Here is a 26,175-nt window from a genome sequence, read left to right on the forward strand (position 1 = left end):
TTTTCATGGAGGTGGGAAGATCCAGTAAACACAACTTAAGGCGTAAGGCAAGGCATGTGCTGTACAGCAACTTACTCCTGAGTTCAACCTATATAGAAGGGCGAGTACTTACTACCTGAACAACTTTGGCTAGTGCTTGTCTCCAGGGAAAAGGAGGTACCAAACTGCTGCTTGACTTTTGAAACTAGACTTCTGTTGTATAGCAAATAAAGAGCAGGAGCGTTTTACAATAAGGCACTTTTGGCCAGGAAACAAATTCATTACTGCAGTTAGATTTCATTTTTTTACCTCATCTGTTGTTGCTCTTTGGAACGTAAGGCTTTAATATAATCCATGGTAGAATTAAAAATCAGTCACCTTTTTGCTGGGAAGAGCATTTTACCTTTTCAGAAGTTTGTATCAAATATATTTGATGTCAGAAGAGTTTTTCCCTAGACTGGACCAAGCACAGTTAGGAAGTAATAAGTGTCCTTAAGCTGATACCCATAACCAGCAAGGCTGCAGCCACGAAGACTAAGGGGAGCAGAGGGCAAATGAAGTGACAGATCCTTTTTCAGCTGTAGGCATCTGCTTATGAATTTTTCATTTTCAAAAAGAAACCTGTTACTTGTACAGTGGTACCTCGAGTTACAAACGCTTCAGGTTACAAACTCTGCTAACCTGGAAGAGTTACCTCAAGTTGAGAACTTTGCCCCAGGATGAGAACGGAAATCGTGTGCCGGCGACACAGCGGCAGCAAGAGGGCCTATTAGTGAAAGCACGCCTCTAGTTAAGAACAGTTTCAAGTTAAGAACGGACCTCTGGAACGAATTAAGTTCGTAACTAGAGGTAGCACTGTATCAAGTATTTTGGTGGCATTTAAATTGTCAGGTATTACTATTACAATGAGATGTCTCATTGATCAACAAGGAGCCCAGTGTTCTATGAAAGGTCATGGTGCATGGGCTGCCAACCCAGCGATGGCTAGAAAATTTATAGCATGCTACACTCAGAACAGGGTGATCCAAGCACCTGTGAATCTTGCGTGGAGGAACACCCTACAGCAACCCAGGCTATGGCTTCAGCCATTTGCAGTCCATCTTTTCACAATCATGCCCATGCAGGTTATTTACCCATGTGCTTATAATGTTGAAAGGTGAGCAGCCATATAGTAGAGGCTCAAGCCATTGCATGCGATGCAGCACAGGTTGCAGAGGGAAGAGAAACCATGGTAGATGCTCAGTCTGCTTGTCAGCTCCCTGTAATGAGAATCCAGTTGACGCAGCCGCATAAACGACTTATGCTGGAACCACCCAGCATCCTCTCCCAAGCCATAGCTTTGCTCAATCAGGTGCATTTCGGCCATAATATCTGAAGTCACTTGCCCAAACCACTGAGCATTTAGAGCAGCAACTATGACACAAATGAAGAAGACTGTAATCTGGAAAGGAAAGATAGTTATGCTATGAACTATTTATTGTCGGGTAGCGTTAGCTGGTATGGGGGTGGGTTTCATATCACATGTAGCTGCAATCGCTTTGCAGGAATAATATTCAGATTCATGGCTGGTACCTAGGCAGGTTCCTGTGGCCCCAGCAGTGCATATCATCCTTAAAATAACCCTGTGGATGGGCCCTGCCATTGCGTTTTCAAATTAGGATTAATAGGGTATATTACGGTGCAAGGTGTTCCATCCTATGCCAAGTCACCAAACTCTGCCCCTTTGCTGCTCTGCCCCTCCACCTACTGTCTGAATACTACCCCCTACCAGCCGTGGTGGTAGTTATATGAAACAAAAAGAGTGCCCTGCTAGTACGTGTGGGTGGCTTCTCGGTCTGACCACTTCTTCCTAAGGCAGGCATGCCATCACAAGCGAGGCCATGTAACACAGCAGAATGGATGAACGGATGCACGTGATATTTAAAAGAGGGAGCCCAGTACCTGCATGGTTTCTTCCTCATTGAGAAGTTCGCTGGGGTGACACATAGCAAATATGGTCAGGTTGATGAAAGCACAAGCTGAGCCGATGTGGAAGTAATAAGGGAAGAGGCAACTCTGAATGAATCCGAATGTATGTTGTGAGAGATTGTTGCCCATCACAAAACCTGCAAGAACAAGTGGGGTGAACACAAGGGAACAAGGTTGTTTAAATGATACCGATGCTAAAAATAATAATGAATAGCTATTTTTTTAATTTAAAAAAAACCATTGGGTGCAAAATTAACAGACATATAGTTTTGGATAATCTCTTCTAGCTGCAGAATGGCTTATTTCCATTGTTTATTAGGGTTTCCACACTTGGTGGTTTTACCTTCACACCATCATCATTCAGCTGCTTGGTGTCTAGGAATATAGACTCACCAATCCAGAAAGTAAATCTCCTTGCCAACCAGTGTTATCCCTTTTTGCCCAGCCTACATCTTAAAAGTAAAGGGACCCCTGACTGTTAGTCCAGTCACAGATGACTCTGGGGTTGCAGCGCTCATCTCGCTTTACTGGCCAAGGGAGATGGCGTACAGCTTCTGGGTCATGTGGCCAGCATGACTAAGCCGCTTCTGGTGAACCAGAGCAGCGCACGGAAATGCCATTTACCTTCCCACCACAGTGGTACCTATTTATCTACTTGCACTTCGACATGCTTTCGAACTGCTAGGTTGGCAGGAACAGGGACCGAACAACAGGAACTCACTCTGTCACGGGGATTCGAACCACCAACCTGATTGGCAAGCCCTAGGCTCTGTGGTTTAACTCACAGCACCACCCGCTACCCTAGCCTACGTCTTACTGCCAAGCTAAAGTAGCCCTTTCCCCCTTTCTGAATTCACTGCATATGCCTGTCCAGAGCACTCCCATTTCTCCAAATGTCAAATCCCTCCCTAAATAAATTAACTGATTAATTTGGCCTTTAAGCATCTACAGTGGGGCTGTGGAATGGTCCCAACCTACTGGCTATAAAAGTCACCCAGATTTGCATCCCCCAGAAAGTTGAAAGGAAAACCAAGTGAAGCACTTTCACTAAGGTCGAGGGATCAGCATCTGTGGACATGGTACTTCAAGAAGATAGTCGCTTGCAACTCCCTTGGCCAAACTTCAACTTGGGAGACACTCGTTTTACCTGTTCAAACACACTGAGAGGCAAAAGAAAGTTACTTTAGCTTCAAAGTAGTCAGAAATACCTGTCCTCTATTGTCACATGTTCTCTCTCACACCACTTTTCTTAGGGATATATGTTTTGTATTGCTGCTGTGAAGGAGTTGAATTTAAATGGACCAGCTAATAGTGCTTAACAAAATTCTCAGCCAGTGCTCCCAAGAGAAAGCTATTCTGAGACATCTGTGAACAGTGGCACTCATAACCTCCCCTTTTGACTAGACTGATGAAAAGATGGCCAGGTCAGCTCACCACATGCCACCATAAAGCCAGGTGCAGGTTTTTAAGGCTTTGGGCAACATCTGGAACCATTAATGCCAATGAGCGTTTAACCGCTGATTACAGAGGGATGTGGGTTGCATTCTTAAGGACTTGGAACACAGACTTCTTATTTGTTCATTTTCCCCAGCATTTATTCCATGGTCTTCAAATTACAGTGGAGGGAAGCTTCTCTGTTACTTCAGGTAACAAAGTCAATGCTTAGGCTGGGTAAAGTAAGTCTGGATTTAGCTCAAAGCAATTACTCCAGCCTACCAAAAATTAGGGCCACTTCTAATGTCACAAATTTATGTTGTAGTCTGACAACAGCTGGAGACCCAAGTTTGGGAAACCCTGCTAGAGGAAATGTTCCATGTGTGGTGGTTGCCATGTGAAGGGCACATCAATTATTATGGAGAAATTCTTTCAATGCCCAGAGTGCTGTAACAAAGTGGATGCAATGGGCTTGACGTAACTTTTGGTATAGGCCAAAACTATTAGAATGGTGTGGGCTAGCAGAAGCTCAAACTCACACATCATTAGTATCCAGAAACCCACAAGCAGGGATGAAATAATTATTCAGTAATTGTCTATATCTAGCAGTCCCACAGCCATCCCACCCGGTCACCCTCCAATCACCTACCAAAAATACACTTGCCGTCACAGACCCTCAGGTGGAGAATCAACTACAAATGTAGATGCCAACTGACAGTTGCTCATCAAAGCCACTTGCTATAACTTTTAAAAGAGTCCATACCTGAATTTATTTGAAATGGTTTTACGTGGCTTTTTTTGTATTGTGAAACTGCTTTGAGGGGCTTCATAGGAAGTGACTCTAATTGTTGTGGGTTGCAGCAACATGCTCCTTATTCCAAGCAGTAAAATATTTTCGGCAGGGTAACGCACATCCTGATCTGAACAGAATACTGCATATAATATAGGAAGAGCAAACTAGGAGAGTAACAGGTTTTTTCCCCACTCCTTAAACTTCTAAGTACCTCAAGATGGGCAGTTTACTTTCAGAGAAAACACATTAAGCTGACGCTTGTCTTCCTCATCCCTTCATCTTGCAACACAAAAGGGAAACTCGGAGTCTAGTAAAAGACAATACCATATTCCCCAAGGGAATCTCAGATAAATTGCAATTAGGAGTACATGAGCAAGAACTCTGCATAAGGAATCCCACGATTACAAATTGCACTCTTGATCCCCTTAGTATAGCAGTACTGTCACGTCCCTTCAGTCTGAAAGAATAGCAGGTGCTGCAGCCGAGTGGGTGGCCAAAGACATTTCAAACGGGTTTTCAGCGACTAGCAAGTTTGAAATATAAACTTCAAAACAAAACTTCCTTACCACCGATGAATAATGTTGCACTGGTGAGTTTTTCAGTGTGTCACTCAGACCCCACGCCGCCCAATGCTAGAATCTCAGGAACACAAACACTAGCAAAGCTGTCGGACCAGATCCCAAAACAAGAAAAATGGCATCTTTACCATCAAAATAAGCAGGGTCGGAAAGGATACGATCAAGGACCAGTCACAACACACAAAAGCAGCGAATCCACTACCACACATCCCACATCAAACGGTCCCCAAGCGCGGCCAGATAATCTGCATAGAAAGCATTTCTCTGTGCAAACAGACGGAACTACATCCCGGAACTGGGAAGGAAAGTCCCCCTTGCGGCAGGAATGCAGAGACAGAGACTGGACTGGGCGTTAGGGAAATCCTCGTGCTGCTAAGTTTGCGCAGGGGGACTTTTCTGTTTTGCAAGTGCTCTTTTACCTACGACTGAAGGGAACTTCAGCCCGTACCCCAGCAATCGTGGGAAAACGGGGTGCCAATCCGAGAGGGGAGTGGCAGGCAGTTGCTCAGGCGGGTCTTTTGGCCAGGCCACACTACTGGGCAGCTGGGCTGCTCAACCAAGGGGGCGGCGCAGGACTGGTCGGCGCGGGCTTGCAAAGATTCACCCCACCAGGGGCCCCCACCTACCTCCTTAGCCCGCCTGGGTGGAGGCGAACCTCCCTTTTACCCGACTCCCTTCTGAGTTAGGGTTGCCTACCTCGTTCTTCCGACGGATCTCCCCAGTTCTCCTTTCCCACTCCGAGGCGGGGCCACCGGTGGGTGGGAGTCTCGGTCTCTGGAGAGGACATCGCCTTTGTCCTAGTTTATTTGTCCTGATCCCCCATCATCACCGAGGCTTTTACAGCTGCTCCTTTGCTGAGGTGGAAGCTCTCGACACCATAAAACCCGAGGACAGATGACCCCAGACAAAAACAAGGGAGTTGCGCCAGATTCAAGCGCCAGATTCTCAGTAGCACAGAACGCCTGCCTTTTTGAAGAAGAGTCCTGTGCAGCTCAGCTGCCTTATGTCTAACTTTAGTACCTTGATCTAGTCTAGTAAATAAAAACTAGCATGCATCTCAACCATAGGGGTCGTACTTGGTTTCACTTATGGCACCTCAGCCCTAAGCTGCTTTCCATAGAGCCAGAACAAGCTGGCAGAGCTTTGCAGATTGGAGGAAAGTATCCCTGCATTGGAGTTAGCAGAGAGTCATGCTTGTTTCTGCAAAAGCAACTAACTAGAGGCGTCATAACTCTCCAGTGGGTAACCTGGTGCAGAAAGTTCAGGTGTAAAGTGCTATGCTATATATCCAAAGCTGTGCAGGAAGAGAGACACTATTCCCTCTGCATGTTGTTGCAAAGCTAGCAAAATGATGTAATGGGGGCGTCTGAATTAAGAAGAACCACAATGATTCTCTGCAGTGTTGTTAAAGCATGGGTGGGGTGGGGGGAAGCCCTGCATTCGAGGACACTGTTCTGCATCACCAGCCTCTCATGGTCCAAAATATCTGGAGGTCAACAGGTTGGTGCAGTCTGATGTTGTGAACTGAGCCCAGCATGTCTGTGTTCAGTTGAGCTTTAGGTTGGGAAGCAAAGGAGACAGCAAATTTATCTAAATTTTCCTATACTATATGTTTGCTTTTTGGAGGATATATTTTGCTGTGGTGTCTGTTTCTAGGATAACTGTGACGAAATGAGTTTATTTGAAATATCTGTGTATCTACATAACTGCCTGCATCTTGGCAATACCTGTGTACTCTGTAGTACGGCAATGAAAAGATGTTTTAATTCACCAATAAGAGGCTGAATAGGGGGCAGGTTCTTAGGATTGTTTATTAGAGAGCTATTATGAGCTTTATTAGAGAGCTATTATGTACTTTGGCCACCTCATGAGAAGAGAAGACTCCCTAGAAAAAGACCCTGACTGTTGGGAAAGATGGAGGGCACAAGGAGAAGGGGACGACAGAGGATGAGATGGTGGACAGTGTTCTTGAAGCGACTAGCATGAGTTTGGCCAAACTGCAGGTGGCAGTGAAAGATAGGCGTGCCTGGTGTGCTCTGGTCCATGGGGTCACGAAGAGTCGGACACGACTGAACAACAACAAATTGTGAGCCATTGTCTGTAAACCTTAGCATCCATCTGAAATTCAGAGTTCATGATACACAAGTTATAATTCCCACTCCATTCTGCTATGTGGGCATATAAATGGCAGATTGCATTACATCATCATATTTACTTGGCTGCAGCTTTTTCTATCCACCTGCAATATGGGGATATAGACATTGCAGGGCTGTAGTAAGCCACATTTTCAATATTTGCCTCCCAGCTCCCATAGCATGTACATAATATATCGCAACCTCCCCTTTCCTTGTCCACCAGCAATACATGGTCTATAGTATTGAAGAGTTTGTTTTTAGAAACAATTTTAGAAATGCTTTTCACATATAAGAAGGCCAGTGTTTGGAAAGGCTAGAAATTGTTTCTTTGTGTCTATAGTCTGTTTTTTTGTTTTGTTTGTTTTTTTTGCAGCAAAAAAGTCTTGACTTTCTCCATGAGCGGCTTGTCATGTTAGCACTCTAATGAGAGAGAGAGTTGCAGTGTCAAAAATTACCAGCAAATCTGGTCTGCAGACAAAGGAACTGTCAGTCTTGTGCTTCTTCTGCCTGCACTTTCCCCCGAGAAGTTAATGGCTGCTAAATGGCTTCTACAAAGCAGAAGCATCCCTGCATTCTCCTAAAGGTGCAACATACTGGAAGCACTGCACGAGTAACAGAAACCAGAATAAGAGATGGTTATTATTATTTCAAATCAACTGTATTTAGGCATTTCTTATTTTTCAAAAACCTAAACTAAAAGGCCCATCACTTCCTTCCCTGTCACACTTGCTGCTTATTTTCCCTCCCCCAAACATAATACACTATGAGAGAAATAAGGAGAGAAAATAGTTGGAGTAGTATGGCATGTGTCATCAACCTTTCTGGACCAGGGGCATATTTAGAATTTTGAGGGGCATGCTGTGGGTGCCAGTCACAAATGGCTGCCATGGAAGTGTGGCGCAACACAAAATGGCTGCCATAGGAGCATGGCATAGCCAACAGAATAATAGAAGGGACTGGACCAGGGGGAATAGCTGTCAACTTTTCCCTTTTCTTGCGAAGAATCCTATTAGGAATAAGGAGTTTTCCTTTTTTAAAAAGGGAAAAGTTGACAGCTATGCCAGGCGGACTTTAAGCCTGCTTCTTCAGATCAGGGGCACCGAGTCAGTCATGATACCCCAAAACAGCCTTTTGTTGTCCTTGCTTCCAGAGTCATGCTAAGGTTGAGGAGACTCAACACTCATTTGGTATGGTTCCAGTCACTGAGATAAATGTACAGCAGGATCAACAAACCACCCGAAACAACGTTTAAGGGCGCTACCCCAAAACAGCATTTTAATGGGGAATCCTGAAGTGATCCAAAAAGGGGAACTTAACACTGAAAAGAGGGCAACGGCACCTGTCACTTTTTCTCACAACATATCTGCCATGGGGACATGCCACAACACAAAATTAGGGAGGGTGCAATCATGGTGAAGCCATGTATGTTCTGTACTAGAAAATGCTTAACCTGTTGAATTCTGTCTGCCATACAACTGTTAAAGGCACAAGAACCCTGTGGCTGCCACCCTTTACCTATTTACCTGTAAGTAAGCCCCATTACACCCATTGGAACTTCCCCTCCTTCTCTCCTCTCCCCGTGGCAGTTAGATAAAAGCAGCCAAAAAGCAGAGGGAAGAAGCATCAGTATTTCATTTGCTATTTTAGAACACACCAAAGCAGCAGCAATGAAACACAGTTGTTTTTTTAAGAGAAAGTCAACAAATGCAGGAGACAATGTACTGTATTAGAACATGAGCTACCATTTACTGCATTTACTATCTTCACCTGTGTCAAAAAGTGTAATGAGGCAACTGATTCTTAAAAGCCTACTGAAGGATTTCATAATACACCTGTGTTATTCTGGATATACAGTATTCCCATTCAGGGAATAGGAGGAATAGCTAAGCAGAGACTGGCTTCTTCTTTCCTTTGATGGGGGTTCCTACTTCATGGTACAGTATCAGTTTAAATGGAAACATATATTTGCAAGATGGTTTGCATTCCTAATAAAAGATCTTTGGTTAAAGCTCACTTTATTTTACAAATTGACCTGAATCAGAAGTAATCACCTGAGTTCAATAGGATTGCTCCCAGGTAAACTATGCCAAGGAATATGAGCCTAATCAATAGAACATTATGTGGTGTTTTCTGTGTGTTTGTGTGTGTGTATATAATGGATTAATACAGTTGCTTGCATTTTTTGTGGGATAACCAACCTCATATAACCAGCATTCTTAAGTCAAATTAATGCATGAAGGGCTTAATACCATAGAGTAAGCTGTCCTGCCAGGCTTAGCTTACCTTGGGAGGGACTAGTAATCAAGTATGATTCCCCTTCAGTCTACTTAAGAAGCTCAGCTTGTGAGGAGGCTAAGATGATTACTCCAAGCCATTCTTGTAGCAATAATTTAGGAACTTTCTCCATTTTGACTAAGCCAGTTATTGCTGCCTGTACAACTTTTCTGACTGATGTATGGAAAAGTACATGAACCTAACATTTGAAGAATTTGTAAGTAAACCAATTTATTATTTATCAAACGGGTTTTTTTCCTATGCTGAGGAAGTGGGAAGTTTTAGAACCTACAAGGGTATATTTTAAAGGTCCAACAGCCTATATCTCCATGCTTTACTTTGCTGCATATTTTGTGATTTTAAATCTCTGCTGGGGTTCTCTCACCAAAGAGTACTTGCTCCAACTTGAATCTTGGCATCCTTTAATTCCCCCCCCCACACACACACATTTTTGCACCAACTTTTTGGACTCTCCTTTAGGATATGCTATGGGGACTGTCTGATGAGCTCATGTACTTCATTTTTTCCTCAGTACACCACTAGAATCCTGTAAAGGAATATTGTAAAATGGAACAAGGTCTGATTAACTTGTCCAGCATGTCAGCCAGAAGGTGGCAGTAGAAGGGAAGATTTGAGAAGAGTCAATCTGACGCATAAAAGCTTAGAAATGAGTTAAAACGATGGCTTCTCAGGAGCCACCTGTCCAGCCCATAAATCCTGGATCCGACTTTATTTTCATTCAGCTGGTCTGCATGGCAATACTACACTTGTGTTATGCTGTGGTATAGAATGGAGCAATGTTTGGACAGTGGTAGCTTGTGCTCATTGGGGCTGGTGGGGCAGAAGGCAGGAAGACGAACATTAGATGGAACCAGAGCCAATCAAAACAGAGCTGCCTTCTGGCTGGTTGTAAGTAAGAAGGCGGGCAGGTGGGGCCTGGCTGATGGGAGACTGAGGTTGGCTGGAGCAGTGCCCATATGGCCTAATGGACCAATGTCTGCTGCGTTTTGGGTGACAGCTTTGGAAAGGATGTAGTCTTAAGAATGTCATGCTCCCATAGCAAGTGCGTGTTCATAAATTTATTGATAGCATGATCACTATATTGATTACATGATGATTCTAACAATATAAATTGCAAATAAACTGATCAGATCATGCTGTAAACAGGGTGGAATTACTGGATCTGTGATGGATGCTACTTTATCCCTAGCAATGAGGTGCTGCTTGAATATTAAGACACTGATTCTATGCAAACTACAACAGGGAGTAAAGAAACTGCATAAAATTGTCAAATAAGCCACGCAGACTGTTGATTTGTGGTTTAACTGCACATTGTCCCTGAGACGTGGAACTGGCATTGTACCTCCCCACCTGGACAAGGAGATTCCTCAGTCACATGGAAGCCTTTGGGTCTCTCCAAGTGTCCTTTTATTGTGCGTTCAGGAGAATTGTGCTTATGGTGGTATTGGTACAGTTGCGTCATTCCATACCATTCATGCTTGCAGACGTTTTGGTGTAACATACAGCTAGGTTTTCAGTCAGTGCGTAGCTTCTGGCTGAAGTCATGAACAGTTGTGTGTGTGTTCCACCTCCGTGGTGCGTAGCTCAAGGCGCCCCCCTCCAGATGACTATAATTCGGTAACCAATTCAGTAACATTGGGAAGGCCTTGCAAAATGAAGCAAAATGAAATTTGAACGGGCCAGTAGAATCCACCTCTAATGCACTGTTAACTGCATCAATGACATGTTGTAGAATACACCTACGAAAAACACAGCACAACAGCAGTTTGGTGGTTTCCCTTTGTTTTAATCCTAGGATGAGCTGTGGGCTTGGGGACACTGCACACTACAGGCAGTCCTCAGTCTGGCAGGACAATGGAATAATCACTTGGCCACATACAGAACAGTTTGTTTGATCATGTGAAATGTCTCCAAAGTGTTCATTCAAGAGTTTAACCTTAACAAAAACTGTTGTGCCACCGAACTAAACTACTGGCCAGTTTTCTTTTCTGCTTAGCGAGAGGCCACCAAGCTGGGGTTCAGTCGCCTCTGGTTCTTATTGGAAAGAAGGAGATTGACAGCAGCAGCCCACTGGGGTTTAGAGAAAAGAAACACAAACTCGTGCGACAGGAACACCTCCTTTGTAGCCATCACACATGCCTGCCGTCTGAATCGGCTTGAACCTGGTTGTCATGGTTTTCACTAGGCAAAGCAAGAGAGCACCATGAGGATTTGGCCCAGCATACACAGTGTATACCCAACCCTGTCTTGGGATATGTAAAGCAAGCACAGTACTTAAGGGCTTTAGTGGGATTTGCAGAGGTATGTCTCGGGTCTCCTGTATCTACAGTGGGATGAGTTCAATTGTTATGAGATCCTGAACCTCTTGCATTTACCTCTCTCTCTCTCTCTCTCTCTCTCTGTGTGTGTGTGTGTGTGTGTGGCTAATGCTGTAATTTTAACAGAAGCTTTTCAGATGAATATCTTCTCTTAATCTAGTAAGGTCAGGAAAGTTTAGAAGTGATAATGTCAGTATTATTTCAAACCTGTTAATTTAAAACCAGCAGGCATAGTCTTTCTTTCTTCCTCCTGGGGGGTGGGGGTGGTCTAATGTGATCCAGAATTTGTATGCAGAGATCTGAAGAGGGAGGGCCCATCTTTACGTAATCTCAGAACAGTTTCCTTCACACACATGGCATTAATATAACAAATTCTTGGAGGGAAGGTTCCCCCCACCCTCCGGCACATATCAAATAGATGGACTTTGGCCTCAAAATATTGCCATGCTGGATTTTTCATATGAGCACAACCTCAGAGAACTTCAGTAAAATTATTTCGGAGCTAGAGAGATAATCACCAGTGTCATCCCCCCCCCCCCCTTGGTAGAAAACCTTCTATAGCTATTGCAGAAACTTAGCCTGTTACTCCACAATGGTGATCTTTGATTACCAGGAGGTAAATCCTGCAAGGAACACAGAACTATTTTTTTAAAAAAAAGAATAATTATTTTTAAGGCAGTGCCAGATTATCAGAAAAAAAACAAGGCCAGGCAGGTGTGTTAGAAAAGCAATTCTTCAAGAAAGTACCAGCTTGTTTAAAAGAAATACCTGCAAGACAGCGAAACATCATTAGAAGGAATCTCCTCCAAGACAGTAGCACGGTATCACAAGTGACTTGTCCAAGGCAATAATTATTAAAGTGAGAAAAATCACAAGTTATTAAGAGAATCCCTTCAAGGCAACAGTGGATTATTGGAAGGAAACTTCTTCAGAGCTGTTCTGGATTTTTAAAAGGAGAAAAAGAACACCACTTACTGAATTAAGATCCCTTCGTCCTGATTTCTGTTTTGGGGGTCCAAGGCTTCTGGCTGGAGTTTGAACATTCTGAATTGCCTCTTCACCTTCGTTTACTCTCTCATCCTGTTTTTGGAAGGAAACTGCAATTGCATAGGGGAAGCTGCCAAGGAGCTGGTGCACTTAAAGAACATGACAGCTTCCAGCATGAAGTGTCCTTCCACTGGAAGAAAAGGAGTTGTCATTGCTGTGATCAGTGCCATGGCGGTGATTTCCGTTTGCATAGCTCTCATCGTAACCCTGACAGTCAACAGGAAATCCCCGCAAGGTACTAAGCAAGAAGACCAGGGTTTGCTGGAGGCGGGGGCCCATGAATTTCACATAAATGCTGTGATTGCTGGGTTAGAATTCACATTGCATTTGTTATCTATACGTTGACAGGACAGGCTATCTGTTGCAGCTATAAGAATAGAATTGTAGAGTTGGAAGGGAATCGAAAGGCCATCTAGTCCAACTAGATTGCAACTGCTTTTGGCTTAGGTTGATGCACAAGTATGCAAGCTCCCTGTTTTGCTGAATCCTTCCTCAGGCGGAAGGTTCTGTGGTAAATTTCTTTGGTAAAATGTGAATGCTTACTTATTTTGAGGCCAGTTGGTTCAATGAAATATATTTCTTTAGGTCTTTTAGCCTCACAGGACATATCTGGGGCTGAGTTCATGAAATCAGTATACACAAGAGGTGGCTGGGTAGCGGGAAGGTGGGTAAACTCAGTTTTGTTTTCCCTAAGATGTGCACAGCCTCCACCCAACCCCTGTGAAACCCTTACAACCTTGCCCGGTATCTTCCCTGAACTATAGTGGAAAGCTCAGTGGCAGAGCATCCGTGCTCTAGTTTCAGTCTCTGTGTATCTCCAGGTAGGGTTGGAGATGTTTCTTGTCTGAAGCCCTGCCAGTCAGTGTAGACAACACAGAGCTAGATGGATCAATGGTCTGACTCTGTACCAAGCAGTTTCTTAAGTTATAACACTCCACAGGTTGGGTGTCTTTCTTCTTCAGTACTTGGAATTTGCACAGAGTTTTGATTAGGGATCTTTGCCCTTTTTTGGGGGGGGGGGTGGATGGATGGTGGTGGTAAGACGTAAGCACTTCTACATAGCAAGGAAGAAAGTGAAGCCAAGAGCTCGTAAGCCCCTGAAGGGGAAGCCAAGATGTGAAATGGAACACAAGACCCCCTCCTCGCAGGATTTGGATGCCTAATGCTAAACCAGTCAGTCAGTCAAATGTTTATTACAGTCAACTGACCATTAGGCAAAGTACAAAATACAAAATAATTCAAAATCACAGCCTCAGCAGAACTGATCATGAATTATTAAAGGTGACAAGTTAGTAAAATAACAATCACAGCAAGTCTGAGAGAGATTACAACCTTCAGATATATTACCACCACCACCCCTCAAGGAAGATACTCAAGGGGTTCTCTAAGGTTTGACCAGAAATCCACCTGTTAATAGGATAAATTATGCTTTCTCAAACCCCTTGATAAATATATAGCAAAAGGACACACGAGAGACAGTTTCAGGCTTTAACTGGTTGCAAGGACAATTCCTATCCTTGAAAATAACTTTGGCAAATCTGATGTCTAGTTTCATGAAGGATAAAATGTTAGAACCTGCCAACAAAACTGTTCTTACGTATTGTTGGAAAATTTAGATATGGCATGCATTTGTTGGACCAATTCAGGCCCTACTGTTAAATGTCATCTTGTTATCAGCCGTATACTTATTTAGAAAGGAAATGTTGACCCTTCCCTTCTTGAAATGTATGAAATATGCTATGTTCCTTCAACACCAAAGATATGCGCTAACTGGGTCTAAGTACCAAGAATGACACAGGAAGTTGCATTATTTTCTTATTTGCATAAAGCTTTTATTTTGTGTGTGGGTTTAGTTTTTATTAGGAGTAACCAGTGCTTTTTTTCTAGGGGGGACGCAGAGGTACACATACCCCTAAACATTTTGTAAATCTTTGTACTTTTGTCCATTTACTGTATTTATTTTTCCCGATTTGAACTATAAAATGGTGATTTTCTTGAATCAAAATGAGAGTACCCCTAAACATTTTTTAAAGAGAAAAAAGCACTGGGAGTAACCCATGTTTATTTGTGTTCAATTTCCTGTTTAGATTCTCAAGCCTTCAGTACAGGTGGGGATATGTTGGATTATCTGTTCAATCTAAGGAGAATAGACCGGAAAGATGGGTTGCTGGTCAGCTGGTACCATGCTGCAAACCGGAAGAGTGAAATGGAAGAGGCATTAAAGAGTAAGACACTGTTTTCTTCTCCCGGGTTAGATCATGCCTGGCTAAAAGTACCATAGTAGGGAACAAGTGCACCAGCTTGCCCCTTCGATTGTGGGGGGTTGGTGCTTTGTGAAGTGTGCATGCTGTGCACACCCCTTGTGACATGCTGATGTCACTGACTTTGGCAGTGTTTCTTGGGAAGGGGTTGGTGGTGGTTAAAGAGGTACATTTGGACTTTAACTGCACATTGTGAAGGTGCTTCCACGCCGACTGCTCTACAATTGTTAGACATCATTATTACTTTACCAGGCTTACGGAGATATTGGTCTCATTTGTTGCAAGTGTTGTTCTGTACAGTTCCCAAGGAACAAACTTTCCTCTCAAGTATGTCCCGTAGTAGCAGGGAAGATGACGGCTTGAGTTTCAAGTCCAACTGAGGGTTTTCCCTCTCTCAAATAATGCTTTTCACAGATACATCAGTGCTATGAATTCAGAGTAAGTCTGTATTCAACCGCCCACATGGAGGCTAAAGGGGTCTATAGACTTGCTAATGGGTATAAGAACTTGTCGGTATCCTTCAACTGACAGAAAAACAGCTGCAGTTTATTTGTCAATTTATGTGGTTGAGGGGCAAGTGACAGAAGATAACTTTAAGGGGCTCATTCTAGGTTCAAAACTGCATTTTAATACATGCTTCTTCCAATGTATCTTTTTTTTTAAAGGTGGGTTAACCACCATGATTTAAAAGTTCTGCTAAACTTTAACATATTAACTACAACATTCCTTACAGTTAATCAAGGCAGAGAAATCTGTAATGATAAGGGGGATAGGATGGCTCACATTGTAGCGATAAGAATGAGCAATTGATTCTAGTTGTGTGAGATAAGACAACTCCATCAACATGGAATGCTACAGTTTCCTACTGCGTTCTGTCTGAAGGGGCTTATCACCTTGTGATAATGAAACTAGAGGAATGGGCAGAAAGCTCCAGGCTGATGTAGAACTCTTCCACTTCCATTATCAGCTCAGGCACAACTTACATCAGACATCTTATCTGAAAAAATCAAGTATTTCATTGGGCCTTGGGAATCCTTCTTGAGGAAGGAACTGAAAGAGAGAGGTTTCCACTGAGTTATCTATCAGTGAGCAAGAGGAATCAAAAGAACGTGGCATAAAATTGAAGGGCCTCTGCACTTTCAGGAACACTGCTGTCCTGGTGATCAGAAACCAAATATATATTTATTTCAGTAGGAATTTAATATTCTGAGTGTTGGGTGTATTATTCTATCTCTTTGTGGTGTGAACCCAATTAGTTTCTCCTTTTCTTCAGATAGCACTTTGTATATTGTTTAAATTGGAGGAAACAGAAGCCCTTCCCGATGTTGTTTGACCCCCAACTTGCAATGTGAACAGTACCTCAAGGACTGCCTCTCCCCACATAAAACTGACCTGAACCCTGCAATCCTCACCTGACACCCTTCTTTGTGTGACCCCCCTCCATGGGAGGTTTGGAGGATGCAGTGCTATTTTTTCTAGAAAAAGAAGTGCTGGAACTCACCATGAGCGTCCCTCTTGTTCTCGTATAATGATGCCCGCCTGAGAGGTGCTGGAACTGAGTTCCGGCAAGCTCTGGCTGAAAAAAAGCCCTGGGACAATATGAGAATGGGCCTTTTTGGTGGTGGCCTCCTGCTTCTGGAATGCTTTCCCCAGGTAGGGACACCTGGCGCCATCTTTATCCAGCTTTAGGCAGCAGACAAGCTTTTTTCTTTGTCTGGGGCTTTCAGCCCTTAATTTCATTTTGGCCTCTTTAATGTGGCTAGGACCTAGAGTCGAGCCTTTTATTCATATAGGTAAGTTTTTAGAGGGGGGTTGGTTTTGTTTTTAAATGGTTTTAATGTAAATCACTGAGTTTCTCCATAAGAAAAGCAACTAGCAACAGCAATAAATAAATAATATTAATAATAAATGCACTATAAATAAGTCCTTTTGCTTTATAAAATTATTGTTTGTTTTGTATTGATAATATTTGCTGCAATTATTACTTTAAAAAAAAGATAAAAGAGAAGCACAGCAAACTGTTTAAATACAGCGCTTTTTCCACAGTTGTCTCTGAATGCATCTAGAAACAAGCCTTTAGACCTTGTTGCAACTACCGACCCTAAAATCTGAAATGGTGCCTCTGGGTGAAAGCTGCCCATACCAAACTCCCACCATATGCAAATAGACTGTGCACATAACTTTCTTCACTATGAATTGTGTGTGTGTGTCTGCACACATACGTACAGGTGACGTTATGGCCTTGGAAGCTGATGTCACTGTTGAAGCACACAACACACCCAATGAGACAGACACACCCATCATGGCACATCCACCTGACATCTACAGTGATAACACTCTTCAGGAATGGCTGGAGGCAGTCCTTAAGTCATCCAATAAAGGTATGTTGGTTGAAAGGAGATGTGCCCATTGAAGTGCATAGGGAAGGAAATTATAAGCTTCAAGCCAATGGTATTGGGTTTGTTTTTACTCAAATTGGTTTCATCTGAAAAGTGTAATTTATTTGTGGCGGAGAAATTATTTTATTTAACTATATTTATTGTTGTCAGCCTTATGATCTTGCCATATGTCACATGCATGGAAATGGCCGGGACGGTGCATAACGGCCCCTTTTTCATGTGGATTTGAGACTGTACACCGTTAAGATCTTATATCCAGTACTTTACATATGTGTTGAAAACATCTCGCAGGAAGGGGGAGGAAGTTATGTATAAAAGAGGCCATGGGTAGCTTCTCTGAGAGCAGTCAAAGGAAAGTAGGAGTATCTCTGAACTGCAGAAAACGTGGAATATTTTGAGCTTGGATGTAGCAGCACAATTTATTACTGGGTGGAAACACCTCAAAAAGAACATGCACCCATCGACCATGGCGGGAAAACAAGCAAAAAGTTTGAAATATAGAGGGTGATTTCCTTTCAAGTCTGAGCAGCTTGCAATCAGGAACGGAGGTTTCATTATTTATTTAATTTATAGCTTCGCATTTTGTTTACCCCACTTCCTGATCAATAATGAAGCAACTTACAGGTCACTTCCAGATGGAAACTTATTGATCAGTTGTCCTGATTTGTTTTCACAAAATTTGTGCAGAAGTCTTATGCTGTCACCGACACCCCCACCCCCACCCAATGATTATTATTATCCTATACTTTTTGTGGCCTTCTATCTGTTCTTTTGTTTTTTTGTTTTGGAGGGGAGGAGAGTAGATTTGTTGCACCAGAGCTCTACTTGGTCATTGCTATTTATTGTGATGTGCCTGTTTTCTTTGTAGAAAGTTAGGAAAGTATGTTCTCAAAGGCTGCCTACCTGACTGTGGGAGAGATCCACACAAAGGGTGACTTGTGCCCACAGCAGACCTCTTCATGTGTTGCCTCCATCCATCCATCCATTCTAGAACAAAGCTGGGCTGGTTGAGTTAGGGGCACTAATTGAACCTGGTGGATTTCACAGGAATTTCTTCCTTTTCCAATTACCATAGCCATCAAGCTGGATTTCAAAAGCATCAAAGCTGTTGGCCCATCTCTGGATACATTAGTAAAAACCTTTTCTCAAATGAATATCAACAGACCTGTGTGGCTAAATGCAGACATTCTGAGAGGTCCAAATGTACCTATTAATATTGCAGTCAATGCAAGCCGGTGAGTAAAATGAACTTCTATAGTATTTGTATCAGGATGCATTTTCTATACTGGGGTGGAGCATCTGTATACAAGTACAGTACCTGTCTACAGTTCTATCTCACACTAACATACGTCACATGGTAGTTGAGTCGAATCAAAACCTGCGACTTTCTCCTAAGCCTCCCCTTGTGTAGAGCATGTGCATACAGGGGACCCTGTGAAAAGAAGCTGGAGAAGGGGACAAAGGCTGGGGAAATAACTATGCCCTTTTTATCCTTGGGACCCCCTTTTATATATTAACTGTGTATTTTTGTAATATTTGCTGTTTTAAGTTGTCTGTTGTTGCTTTAGTTTTCTGTATACTCCTCAGAGGGTTTTTTATATATATTATAGAAATGGTGTCAATAAACTGTCCCATATAGTCAAAGTCAGCCCCATATGTACTCAAGAGGGGACACCTGTGGGCAAATGTTGTACAAGGGGTACTCAGTAGTCCCACTGCACTAAAATGCATTGCAAGACATCAGAAAAATATGGATCAATTGCTGCAGATAGCTTGGGAACCCACAACCATCCATTCTCTGCGTATGTAGCTTAAATTCTCCTCTGAGGCAGACCCAACTTGATCTGCAATGGAGCCAACATTTTCCATCTGAAAAGCTTCCAAATCATCCCACAGTCTCTATAGTCTTCTGCTAGCGCAAGACTTCACTGAGCCAATTTTGCAACGACACAATTATTGATAAATGCCCAAGTGTCTACTTGATTGTGTCAAATGGCCAAGTTGGCTTGTGCCCTGAGACCATCTATTAATCACCACTAAGCCAAGCAGGTTTTCCTTCTAGATTTTAGACTGTGTTTTGCAGGCTAGTAGCATCTCAGTTTGTACTGGCAAAAGATAGGAGATCACAGAGAATACAAATACCTGTAATAAGGGAAGGCTTTGGGTTCAGGATTATGGGATGCTGGAAGCCAGGTATGAAGGTTACTGGGGGCAGATCAAGTCCCAGAGTCATTAGTTGCCATTCATAAACAAGAGAGGCTTCCCAAATATGCTCTGAGTCTTGGCTATCCTTGTGTGAAGAGAAACTAGAATGGCTTTAGATGTCTGCAGTTGCAGCTATATTGTTGTTGTTGTTTGTCCTCAGATTCCTCTCACTCATCCAGGAGAAGTTCCCAAACTGCACTCTCTCCCCAGGATGGTCAACCCTCTATTTACCTATCTTTCCAAACAAGACCTACACACAGAAAATGGTTGAGGACATGCATAGCCTCGTAGGGAACCTGCCTCAGCGAATCACCTTCCCTATAAGAGCCGTCATGGCAAGACCAGCCTGGCCTCATTTGAGCTGGCTTCTCAGCCAGTCTGACAGGTAAGAGATTTACAGCACACTTATTGTTTATCTCCACTGCAGCACACACAGATTAATTCAGAAATCTTGGTTTACTCACACACTAGAAACTTGCAAACTGTATGCAGTAGATCAGATTAAAACAGAACTGCTAATATTAGAATGAATCTACATATTCCCGGTCACAAAACATACCAACCACCTTTCAAAAAGTGCTTTCTTGGGAACAAAGAATGCATTGCCCACAAGATACAACACTGATCTCCCTACAGTGCAGCACAAGGACACAGCCAGATTAATCACAGCAAAATGGAGGTAGGGGGGAGAGGAAGTGGTTGCTTCCCACTCAAGATGCTTGAGGAATTTGATATTTGGGGATTCTGATCCTAACTGCCCTGCTGGGTTACATCTCATGGACTGATGTGCAGATTGGAACATTATTATCCTTCAGAGCTGCATCCCTATAAAGTCATCCCTGTAGGCATATCCTAGAGAGTCATTTCTGTAGTGAGACATCACCTGTACTTTGGAATGCCTTGTCAGTTGATATTAGGCAGGTGCCATGACAGTATCCTTCAGATGCCTGCTGAAAATGTATTTCTTTCGGTGGGTCAACTTGTGATTTGGTTACATCTGTTCTTAAAATTGTGTTAGATGTTTTATTGTCTTCAGATGTTTCTAACAGTTTTTAAATAATTATCACAGAAGTGTTTGCTGCCCTGGACTCCTTTGGGAAGAGGAATATAAATTTAATAAAATAAATACTAATCAGACTTTCTGAATTTTGTTGTTGTTGTTGTTGTTGTTGTTATTATTATTATTATTATTATTATTATTATTATTATTATTATTATTATTATTATTATTATTTGTACCCCGCCCATCTGGCTGAGTTTCCCCAGCCAATACTGTTCTTGGCTCCTCATTCCCTTTTATGCCATTCCTCAAATCAAACCACACACCCTGAAGCATACTCCTCTCAGGTATCAAGTCAATTACAGCCTAATCGTGGATCTCCCACATAACGTACAGTTTGGACCTTAGCACTGAATGATTTCTTGTTTAACATCCTTGACTACACAGCTTGCAAAAACTTCCTGTGCCCCTCAAATGACTTCTCTTCCTAGGTACAGTCTGACTCTCTGGCAAGGGAAGACTGATCCAGTTACAGTGGATGATCTCCTGTTTATCCGAAAGAATAGCCAACCTGAACAAATCTATTATGACCTTTTTGAACCTGTGTTGACTCAGTTCCGAGACTTGGCATGTGAGTATTAAATTTTACTTTTGAAAATGCACCAAGATACAGGCAAAATTCAAGTGAGGTTATGAAATATTTGCATATCATACAGCCACAGCCACACACACACCTCTTCTAAGCAACCAATTCAGCAGGCTTGTAAAAAGGCACTTGCCTAGTTTCCTGCACTGACTCGTATTCTAGCAACTATTTTAGACAACAAATGACTAAGGCTGACCATGGTGATGCTGGCTAGGGTTTATGGGAGCTGTAGGCCCTACCTGGTAAGGAAGAGAACCTGGGACACTCTGCGTGCAAATCAGATGCTCTACCACTGAGCTGGGACCCTTACCTACCAGGATGGGAACCTGTGGCCCGCTAGGTGTTGTTGAACTGCAACTCCCATCAGCCCCTGCCCATGTGGCCAATTGGCCATCCAAGAACATACGAAGGACTTGTCTTATAGTATAAAAGTCATTTGTGTTTGTTTTCATGAACAAACATTTCAACTCCCTGTAGTTTCAGTTGAGACTAAGCACCAAGAATCAGGGCAACCTCATCCAAGTCCCGCTCTTTGTTATACATTTGTAGATGCATATATGTATGTACACACACACACACACACACACACAATTCTGAGACCAGTAACCTTTCCCCTCTTGGCTCATTGGCCAACTGAAGAGCTCCAGAACAGCTATGCCACAGCAGAGACTCACATTGGGCAAGGCTCTTCTTGCTTTGCAGCTTTATCCTGCCCAGAGTCAGATCACCAGCAGTGGTATGCTCCAGAATCTGGTTGACTTCCTTTGTTTTACAGCTGGATTGGCAGTTTAGTGCATGGACTAGATGTTCAGGTCCAAGTGTTCTTGTTCTTGGTTCTCAGCACAACAGGAAGTTCAACGTGGCGAACACCTAGGCTGATATCACCAGATATCAGTAAACTCCGCTACTTCAGTTAAAGTGTACACACAAAAAAGGAACCAATTCATAGTCTCTGCAGCAAGTTCTACAACAAATAGTATCCTCAACTTCTTGCCATCTGGACAGTGCTGCTGTGTAAACAGCTTGGAAATGCCATCCCATTTGGCTGAGACAACTTTCAAATTAGTATTAGCAGAGAAGGCAGACGTGACACACAAGAACTTGACAAATGAATGAAGTCGAACTAAACTCATTCTCTGTGGATGTGGACATTATGAGGACATGGCTGGAGCATCACCAATGGGTTTGTACATTAAAGAAATGTCTAAAGCTACTGAATTTTGTAAAATGTCCTGTTTTAGCTGATAGAGAATATAAAATTGTTCAGTTTCTTGACTAAATTGTTTAGCTTCTTCTAAACCTTAACCATTACAAGTTGTGCTCAATTCACTTTCACACTGAGTGGTTTGCCTGTTGTCATCTTCTTTCTGGACCTTGAAGTACTAGGAACTTGATTTCTTTAAAATTAATCCCAAGGTACTGAATTCTGTATTTGACCTCAGCTTCCATGCTTGCATAATGTGAATGCAGAAGTATGACATACCGGCACATGTGCAGCAAAGCAAGAAAAAGCATGTAAACCAATCCTTAACCAGAGTTAACAGCCTCACTGATATATCACCCATGTTATGAGAACCCAGGAATGTATGTATGTGCTTAACAGTGTCAGTGCTAAACTCTCTGAAGCATGAAATGAGAATTTGTTAACATGCACATACGGTATATAATTATAAAATGGAGGCATGCCATCATAGCCTCCAATAGCACCTGAGCAGTTTATGGCCAACAAATGCAAACTCAGGAGCTTTTAAATTTTTAAATATTCTTTTATTGAGAGAAATGTCAAGAAAGTCCCATAGCTCTGTCAAAAAGATTCAAAACCAGAACTGGCAAACTTTGCTACAAAAGAGTAAGAGAAAAATACCCACCTAGTAAAACAGAAGATGAGGTACTTAGTTTATGGATCAAAGAATAGATTATTCATCCTCCTTCATTCCAAGAACCAGAAGGGCAAGTTTGAATGATTTTTACATGAGAAGGACAGCACCTCCAGGGCAAAATAATCTAATCTCCCTCAGGCTCAGAATGATGATAAAAAACCTCCAACATTCAAGAAAGACATTGATACTAAATAATGGTAAAAGAAAAGATAACATGTGACATGATTTAATATTGTGCTGATTTTGTGCAATGTGCACTGTAGGTAGTTAAGAATGCCCTCCACCAATTCAAAAATTAGTTTGTAGATTCTTCCAATGAAGAACAATTGTTGCAATGAATTTGTTCTGAATTCTTGTGAAGCTTAATAGCTTTGGTTAAAAAGCACTTTAAAAACGTTTCACCTTACATGAAAAGTCATTTTTAAGCTACTGATTTTCAGTTGAAAGCTGTTCTCCCACCTAGTGTTCTGGACACAGAAAGAAACAGTCCATTTTCAAGTTTTTCTCAACATCACATTTCTCTGCCAATCAAATATATACAAGGCTTCAACAGAAGCCAACACAGGTGCAATTAAGGACATGTAAAACCCAGGACGGATCAGAACAAGTTGCTTCTTGAAGTGCAAACATGATTGCTAAATTACTGATCACTAAATCCTACTGCATAAAAATCTTCATTCTGATCATAAGCCAATAAAAGTGACTTCCCTCCACAAGTGAGGGCTGTGCAATTTGTGCATTTGAATAAACCTGTTTCTTTCCTCTCCTTTTATCACATACATTGAGCCGTCATTTCAGTATTTGCAACAATGCTCATTGTCAGACAAAGATGACAAGACTGGTTTCTGTAGAACTAAAGATTCTGAAGCCCAACCGAGAGATTGTTTTTGTTTTTCTGGAGGAACTGTTCACATGCTTGAAAGGTGGAATGGAAGCTTGAAGAGAGGCCAGCAATGTTAGTTGTAATGTAGGCCAAAACACCTGAAGTGGCCTGGTGGTAATATGACACCTGGAAACAAAAACAAAAAAAAGCATCTTATCAAATAGTTCCTAGGAAGGCTTCAGTTTACTGACCCCAAACTAAGAATGGGTTTCCCTCCTCAATGTAATAGTTGACAGCAATGCCAGAGGACCTTTGGCTCCTTGAACTCCGTTCTAATTCCTAACTTGCACAAGACTTTGGTTTATTCAGAGGAATGTAAAGCAGCAGCAGGCTTCAAGGTACAATGGAAGGGCAGCAAACAAGCAACTAGTTAGTATACATCTGTGGGTGCATGTATCAGGAGAGACACCATGTGGATTTTCTGCCTCAATATTTCACAAACAGCATCTATTCTAACATCAGAAAAAAGATTCATGACGCTTTATAAAGGTAATCTGGTATACAAAGCTACTCTCGGAACAAATAGGGTGAACTAATGCTATAAAATACATCCCTGGGAACTGAACCAATTTGGAGGACAGAGGCTCATAGCCTCCAGCCTCCACTATTTCCGAGTTGCTTTAACCATAGTTTCCCATGGTTTCTTGAATTGGGCAGATTACAGTTAGCGCTGACTTCCAAACTATGAGTTTAGAAACCATTGTTTGGAATTTAGCACTAACCATGGCTTGTCCCTAGTTGGAAATAATGGCAAATTATTATTATTAAATTTGCATACCCCCCTTCACCTGGAGATCACAGGGCAGTTTACAACTTAAAAATACAAAATAAGAACACAAATTGCATAATAAAAAACAAAAACTAACCAAAAAACCCTACTCTCCACAAACACATTTAAAGGGCCATAGTTTGTTTAATCAGCCAATAGCCTGGTTATAGAGAAATGTTTTCACCTGGTGCCTAAAACCTGGAAATGGAGCGGAATCCTTGCATATGTAGGGAAAGGGGATCCATGGGACATTCCCCATAATCCATGTCCAAACTGAGCTACTATCACTCATTCCTCTGCTGCACTCTTAGAAAGCTAAATGCCTACCTTGGTAAGCTCATCTGTTTCCTGCCAAATACAGAAGCCAGAACACAAGGTCTCCCCGCGGGTATACTCTGGTTTTGCTGGATGTGTTGGCAGTGTGACTGATCTGAATGCTACAACATATGGATCACTGGAAAGAAAGGAAACCCAGTTAGAATAAGTGCACTGAACTTTTCCCTCTCTGCTTTGAAGTTCACCATGCCCACAACAACCCCCAAAGAAACCTTGTTCCGCTTACTCAATAGGCTGAACCTGCCCTGAGCTAGCCTAGTTCTTGCCTTTAGCTTTTGTTCAAAACTGGTGAAATGAAATTTGCAAAAGAGATTTTGAAAGGCCACCTGGGCACTGGTCTCTTTACAGATGTGTGTGCACTATCTCTGAAGCGGAACGGACGCCCTAGAAGTTGCAGTGGATAGGAGATGCTTGGCAACATACCCTTTGCTGCAAGGCTTCCTTTGTGACACAAGGATGACGAAGTCCTGAGGCTTGTTTTCCTCGCTCATAGTATGGCTAACAACATGATAGATCACATCCTCTTTATCAACTTGTTGGACAAGTTCAGAACTCCTGCAAAAACGGAAATCAGAAGGTGAACAATTGGAGATGACAAATGCGCTTTCGCATCTGGCTGGCCGCTGTTTGATAAAAGATGCTGAACTTTGACTAGGAGACCTTATCTTGGGTTCTTATATTTGTGCAACCACAACTTAGGCTGTATACAATAAAGAGCAACAAGAGCCAATTGGATAACTTTGGGGAGTGATCAAAGTTGTGAGGGCATAAAGGAGGAGGCCTGGTACTGTGTCTAGTATCATTGGTCGAGTAGCTCAATAACCTCAGATCTCAGTTATGAGCACAGAAAAGAATGTGCATTGGGCACAGAATCTACTGTTCCAAGGATCTCATCTTGTGGGTTGGTTTGTTTTTAACTACGTGAGCAGAAAGGTCTCAAACTGTGAGAATGGGAATTGGGGACACCATCCCTAACTGAAAAGCAATTGTTAACCACCAAAGTACTTACGCATAATGATTGTCCCATTCGTGCCTGTGTCGCAAGTCCGAGAGCAGCAGAAAGGCCTGCATTGCATCAATGCAGATGGTCATCTCTATTCGGATGGAGAGGAATTTGTCCTCTTCCAGTGTGTACATCTTGACCTTAAGAGAGCGAAGACAGGGGTGATTAAAACAAAAAAGGGACCTCCAACAACAACAAAAATCTACATTCCACTTCAATGCAAATATAGCCCAACAAGTTTCATTG

The 26,175-nt window shown here is 42.5% G+C and overlaps 3 protein-coding genes across 12 annotated transcripts in view; 1 reads left to right on the plus strand and 2 right to left on the minus strand.

Moving 5' to 3' along the window:
- Nucleotides 1-943: 943 nt before the first annotated feature.
- On the minus strand, nucleotides 944-5,438 carry LOC117048337 (transmembrane protein 205-like). 4 transcript variants are annotated; one of them, XM_033152045.1, is made up of 3 exons: nucleotides 5,379-5,438; nucleotides 1,921-2,084; nucleotides 944-1,420 (listed from the first exon to the last, which is right to left on the minus strand). In XM_033152045.1, the coding sequence occupies exons 2-3, from the start codon at nucleotides 2,074-2,076 to the stop codon at nucleotides 1,121-1,123; spliced, it is 456 nt and encodes a 151-aa protein (XP_033007936.1). In that variant the 5' UTR covers nucleotides 2,077-2,084; nucleotides 5,379-5,438; the 3' UTR covers nucleotides 944-1,120. The 4 variants fall into 4 exon arrangements, with proteins under 4 accessions (XP_033007936.1, XP_033007938.1, XP_033007935.1 ...); XM_033152047.1 differs by having other exon boundaries at nucleotides 5,419-5,437; XM_033152044.1 differs by lacking the exon at nucleotides 5,379-5,438 and adding an exon at nucleotides 4,741-4,822 and having other exon boundaries at nucleotides 945-1,420.
- Nucleotides 5,439-12,175: 6,737 nt separating this feature from the next.
- On the plus strand, nucleotides 12,176-22,524 carry FAM151A (family with sequence similarity 151 member A). 2 transcript variants are annotated; one of them, XM_033152041.1, is made up of 7 exons: nucleotides 12,176-12,782; nucleotides 14,635-14,772; nucleotides 17,037-17,189; nucleotides 18,283-18,442; nucleotides 19,573-19,797; nucleotides 20,904-21,043; nucleotides 21,900-22,524. In XM_033152041.1, exons 1-7 carry the CDS (start codon nucleotides 12,647-12,649, stop codon nucleotides 21,935-21,937), a joined length of 990 nt encoding a protein of 329 aa, XP_033007932.1. In that variant the 5' UTR covers nucleotides 12,176-12,646; the 3' UTR covers nucleotides 21,938-22,524. The 2 variants fall into 2 exon arrangements, with proteins under 2 accessions (XP_033007932.1, XP_033007933.1); XM_033152042.1 differs by having other exon boundaries at nucleotides 21,834-21,943.
- Nucleotides 22,525-22,803: 279 nt separating this feature from the next.
- The window catches only part of ACOT11 (acyl-CoA thioesterase 11), a 96,758-nt gene continuing 93,386 nt past the window's right edge, over nucleotides 22,804-26,175 (minus strand). For all 6 annotated transcript variants that reach the window (XM_033152051.1, XM_033152050.1, XM_033152049.1 and 3 more), the window contains 4 exons: nucleotides 25,936-26,069; nucleotides 25,350-25,481; nucleotides 24,918-25,044; nucleotides 22,804-23,947 (listed from right to left, as the gene is read on the minus strand). In XM_033152051.1, coding sequence (XP_033007942.1) covers nucleotides 23,792-23,947; nucleotides 24,918-25,044; nucleotides 25,350-25,481; nucleotides 25,936-26,069 — 549 coding nt within the window. In that variant the 3' untranslated portion in view covers nucleotides 22,804-23,791. The remainder of the gene's footprint in view (nucleotides 23,948-24,917; nucleotides 25,045-25,349; nucleotides 25,482-25,935; nucleotides 26,070-26,175) is intronic.

Source organism: Lacerta agilis, chromosome 6 (genome assembly GCF_009819535.1).
Source record: "Lacerta agilis isolate rLacAgi1 chromosome 6, rLacAgi1.pri, whole genome shotgun sequence".
Classification (NCBI taxonomy): domain Eukaryota; kingdom Metazoa; phylum Chordata; class Lepidosauria; order Squamata; family Lacertidae; genus Lacerta; species Lacerta agilis.

Excerpts from the sequence above, each read along its gene's own strand:
- LOC117048337 (XM_033152043.1), bottom strand. The coding sequence starts at position 3,025 with ATGTCCACAGATGCTGATCCCTCGACCTTAGTGAAAGTGCTTCACTTG. Across the intron at positions 2,085-2,925 it reads CTGGGTGACTTTTATAGCCA|GTTTTGTGATGGGCAACAAT; the intron begins GTAGGTTGGGAC and ends TTGTTCTTGCAG. Across the intron at positions 1,421-1,920 it reads ATGAGGAAGAAACCATGCAG|ATTACAGTCTTCTTCATTTG; the intron begins GTACTGGGCTCC and ends TTTCCTTTCCAG.
- FAM151A (XM_033152041.1), top strand. The coding sequence starts at position 12,647 with ATGACAGCTTCCAGCATGAAGTGTCCTTCCACTGGAAGAAAAGGAGTT. Across the intron at positions 19,798-20,903 it reads CTTCTCAGCCAGTCTGACAG|GTACAGTCTGACTCTCTGGC; the intron begins GTAAGAGATTTA and ends TTCTCTTCCTAG. Across the intron at positions 21,044-21,899 it reads TCAGTTCCGAGACTTGGCAT|CACAACAGGAAGTTCAACGT; the intron begins GTGAGTATTAAA and ends CTTGGTTCTCAG.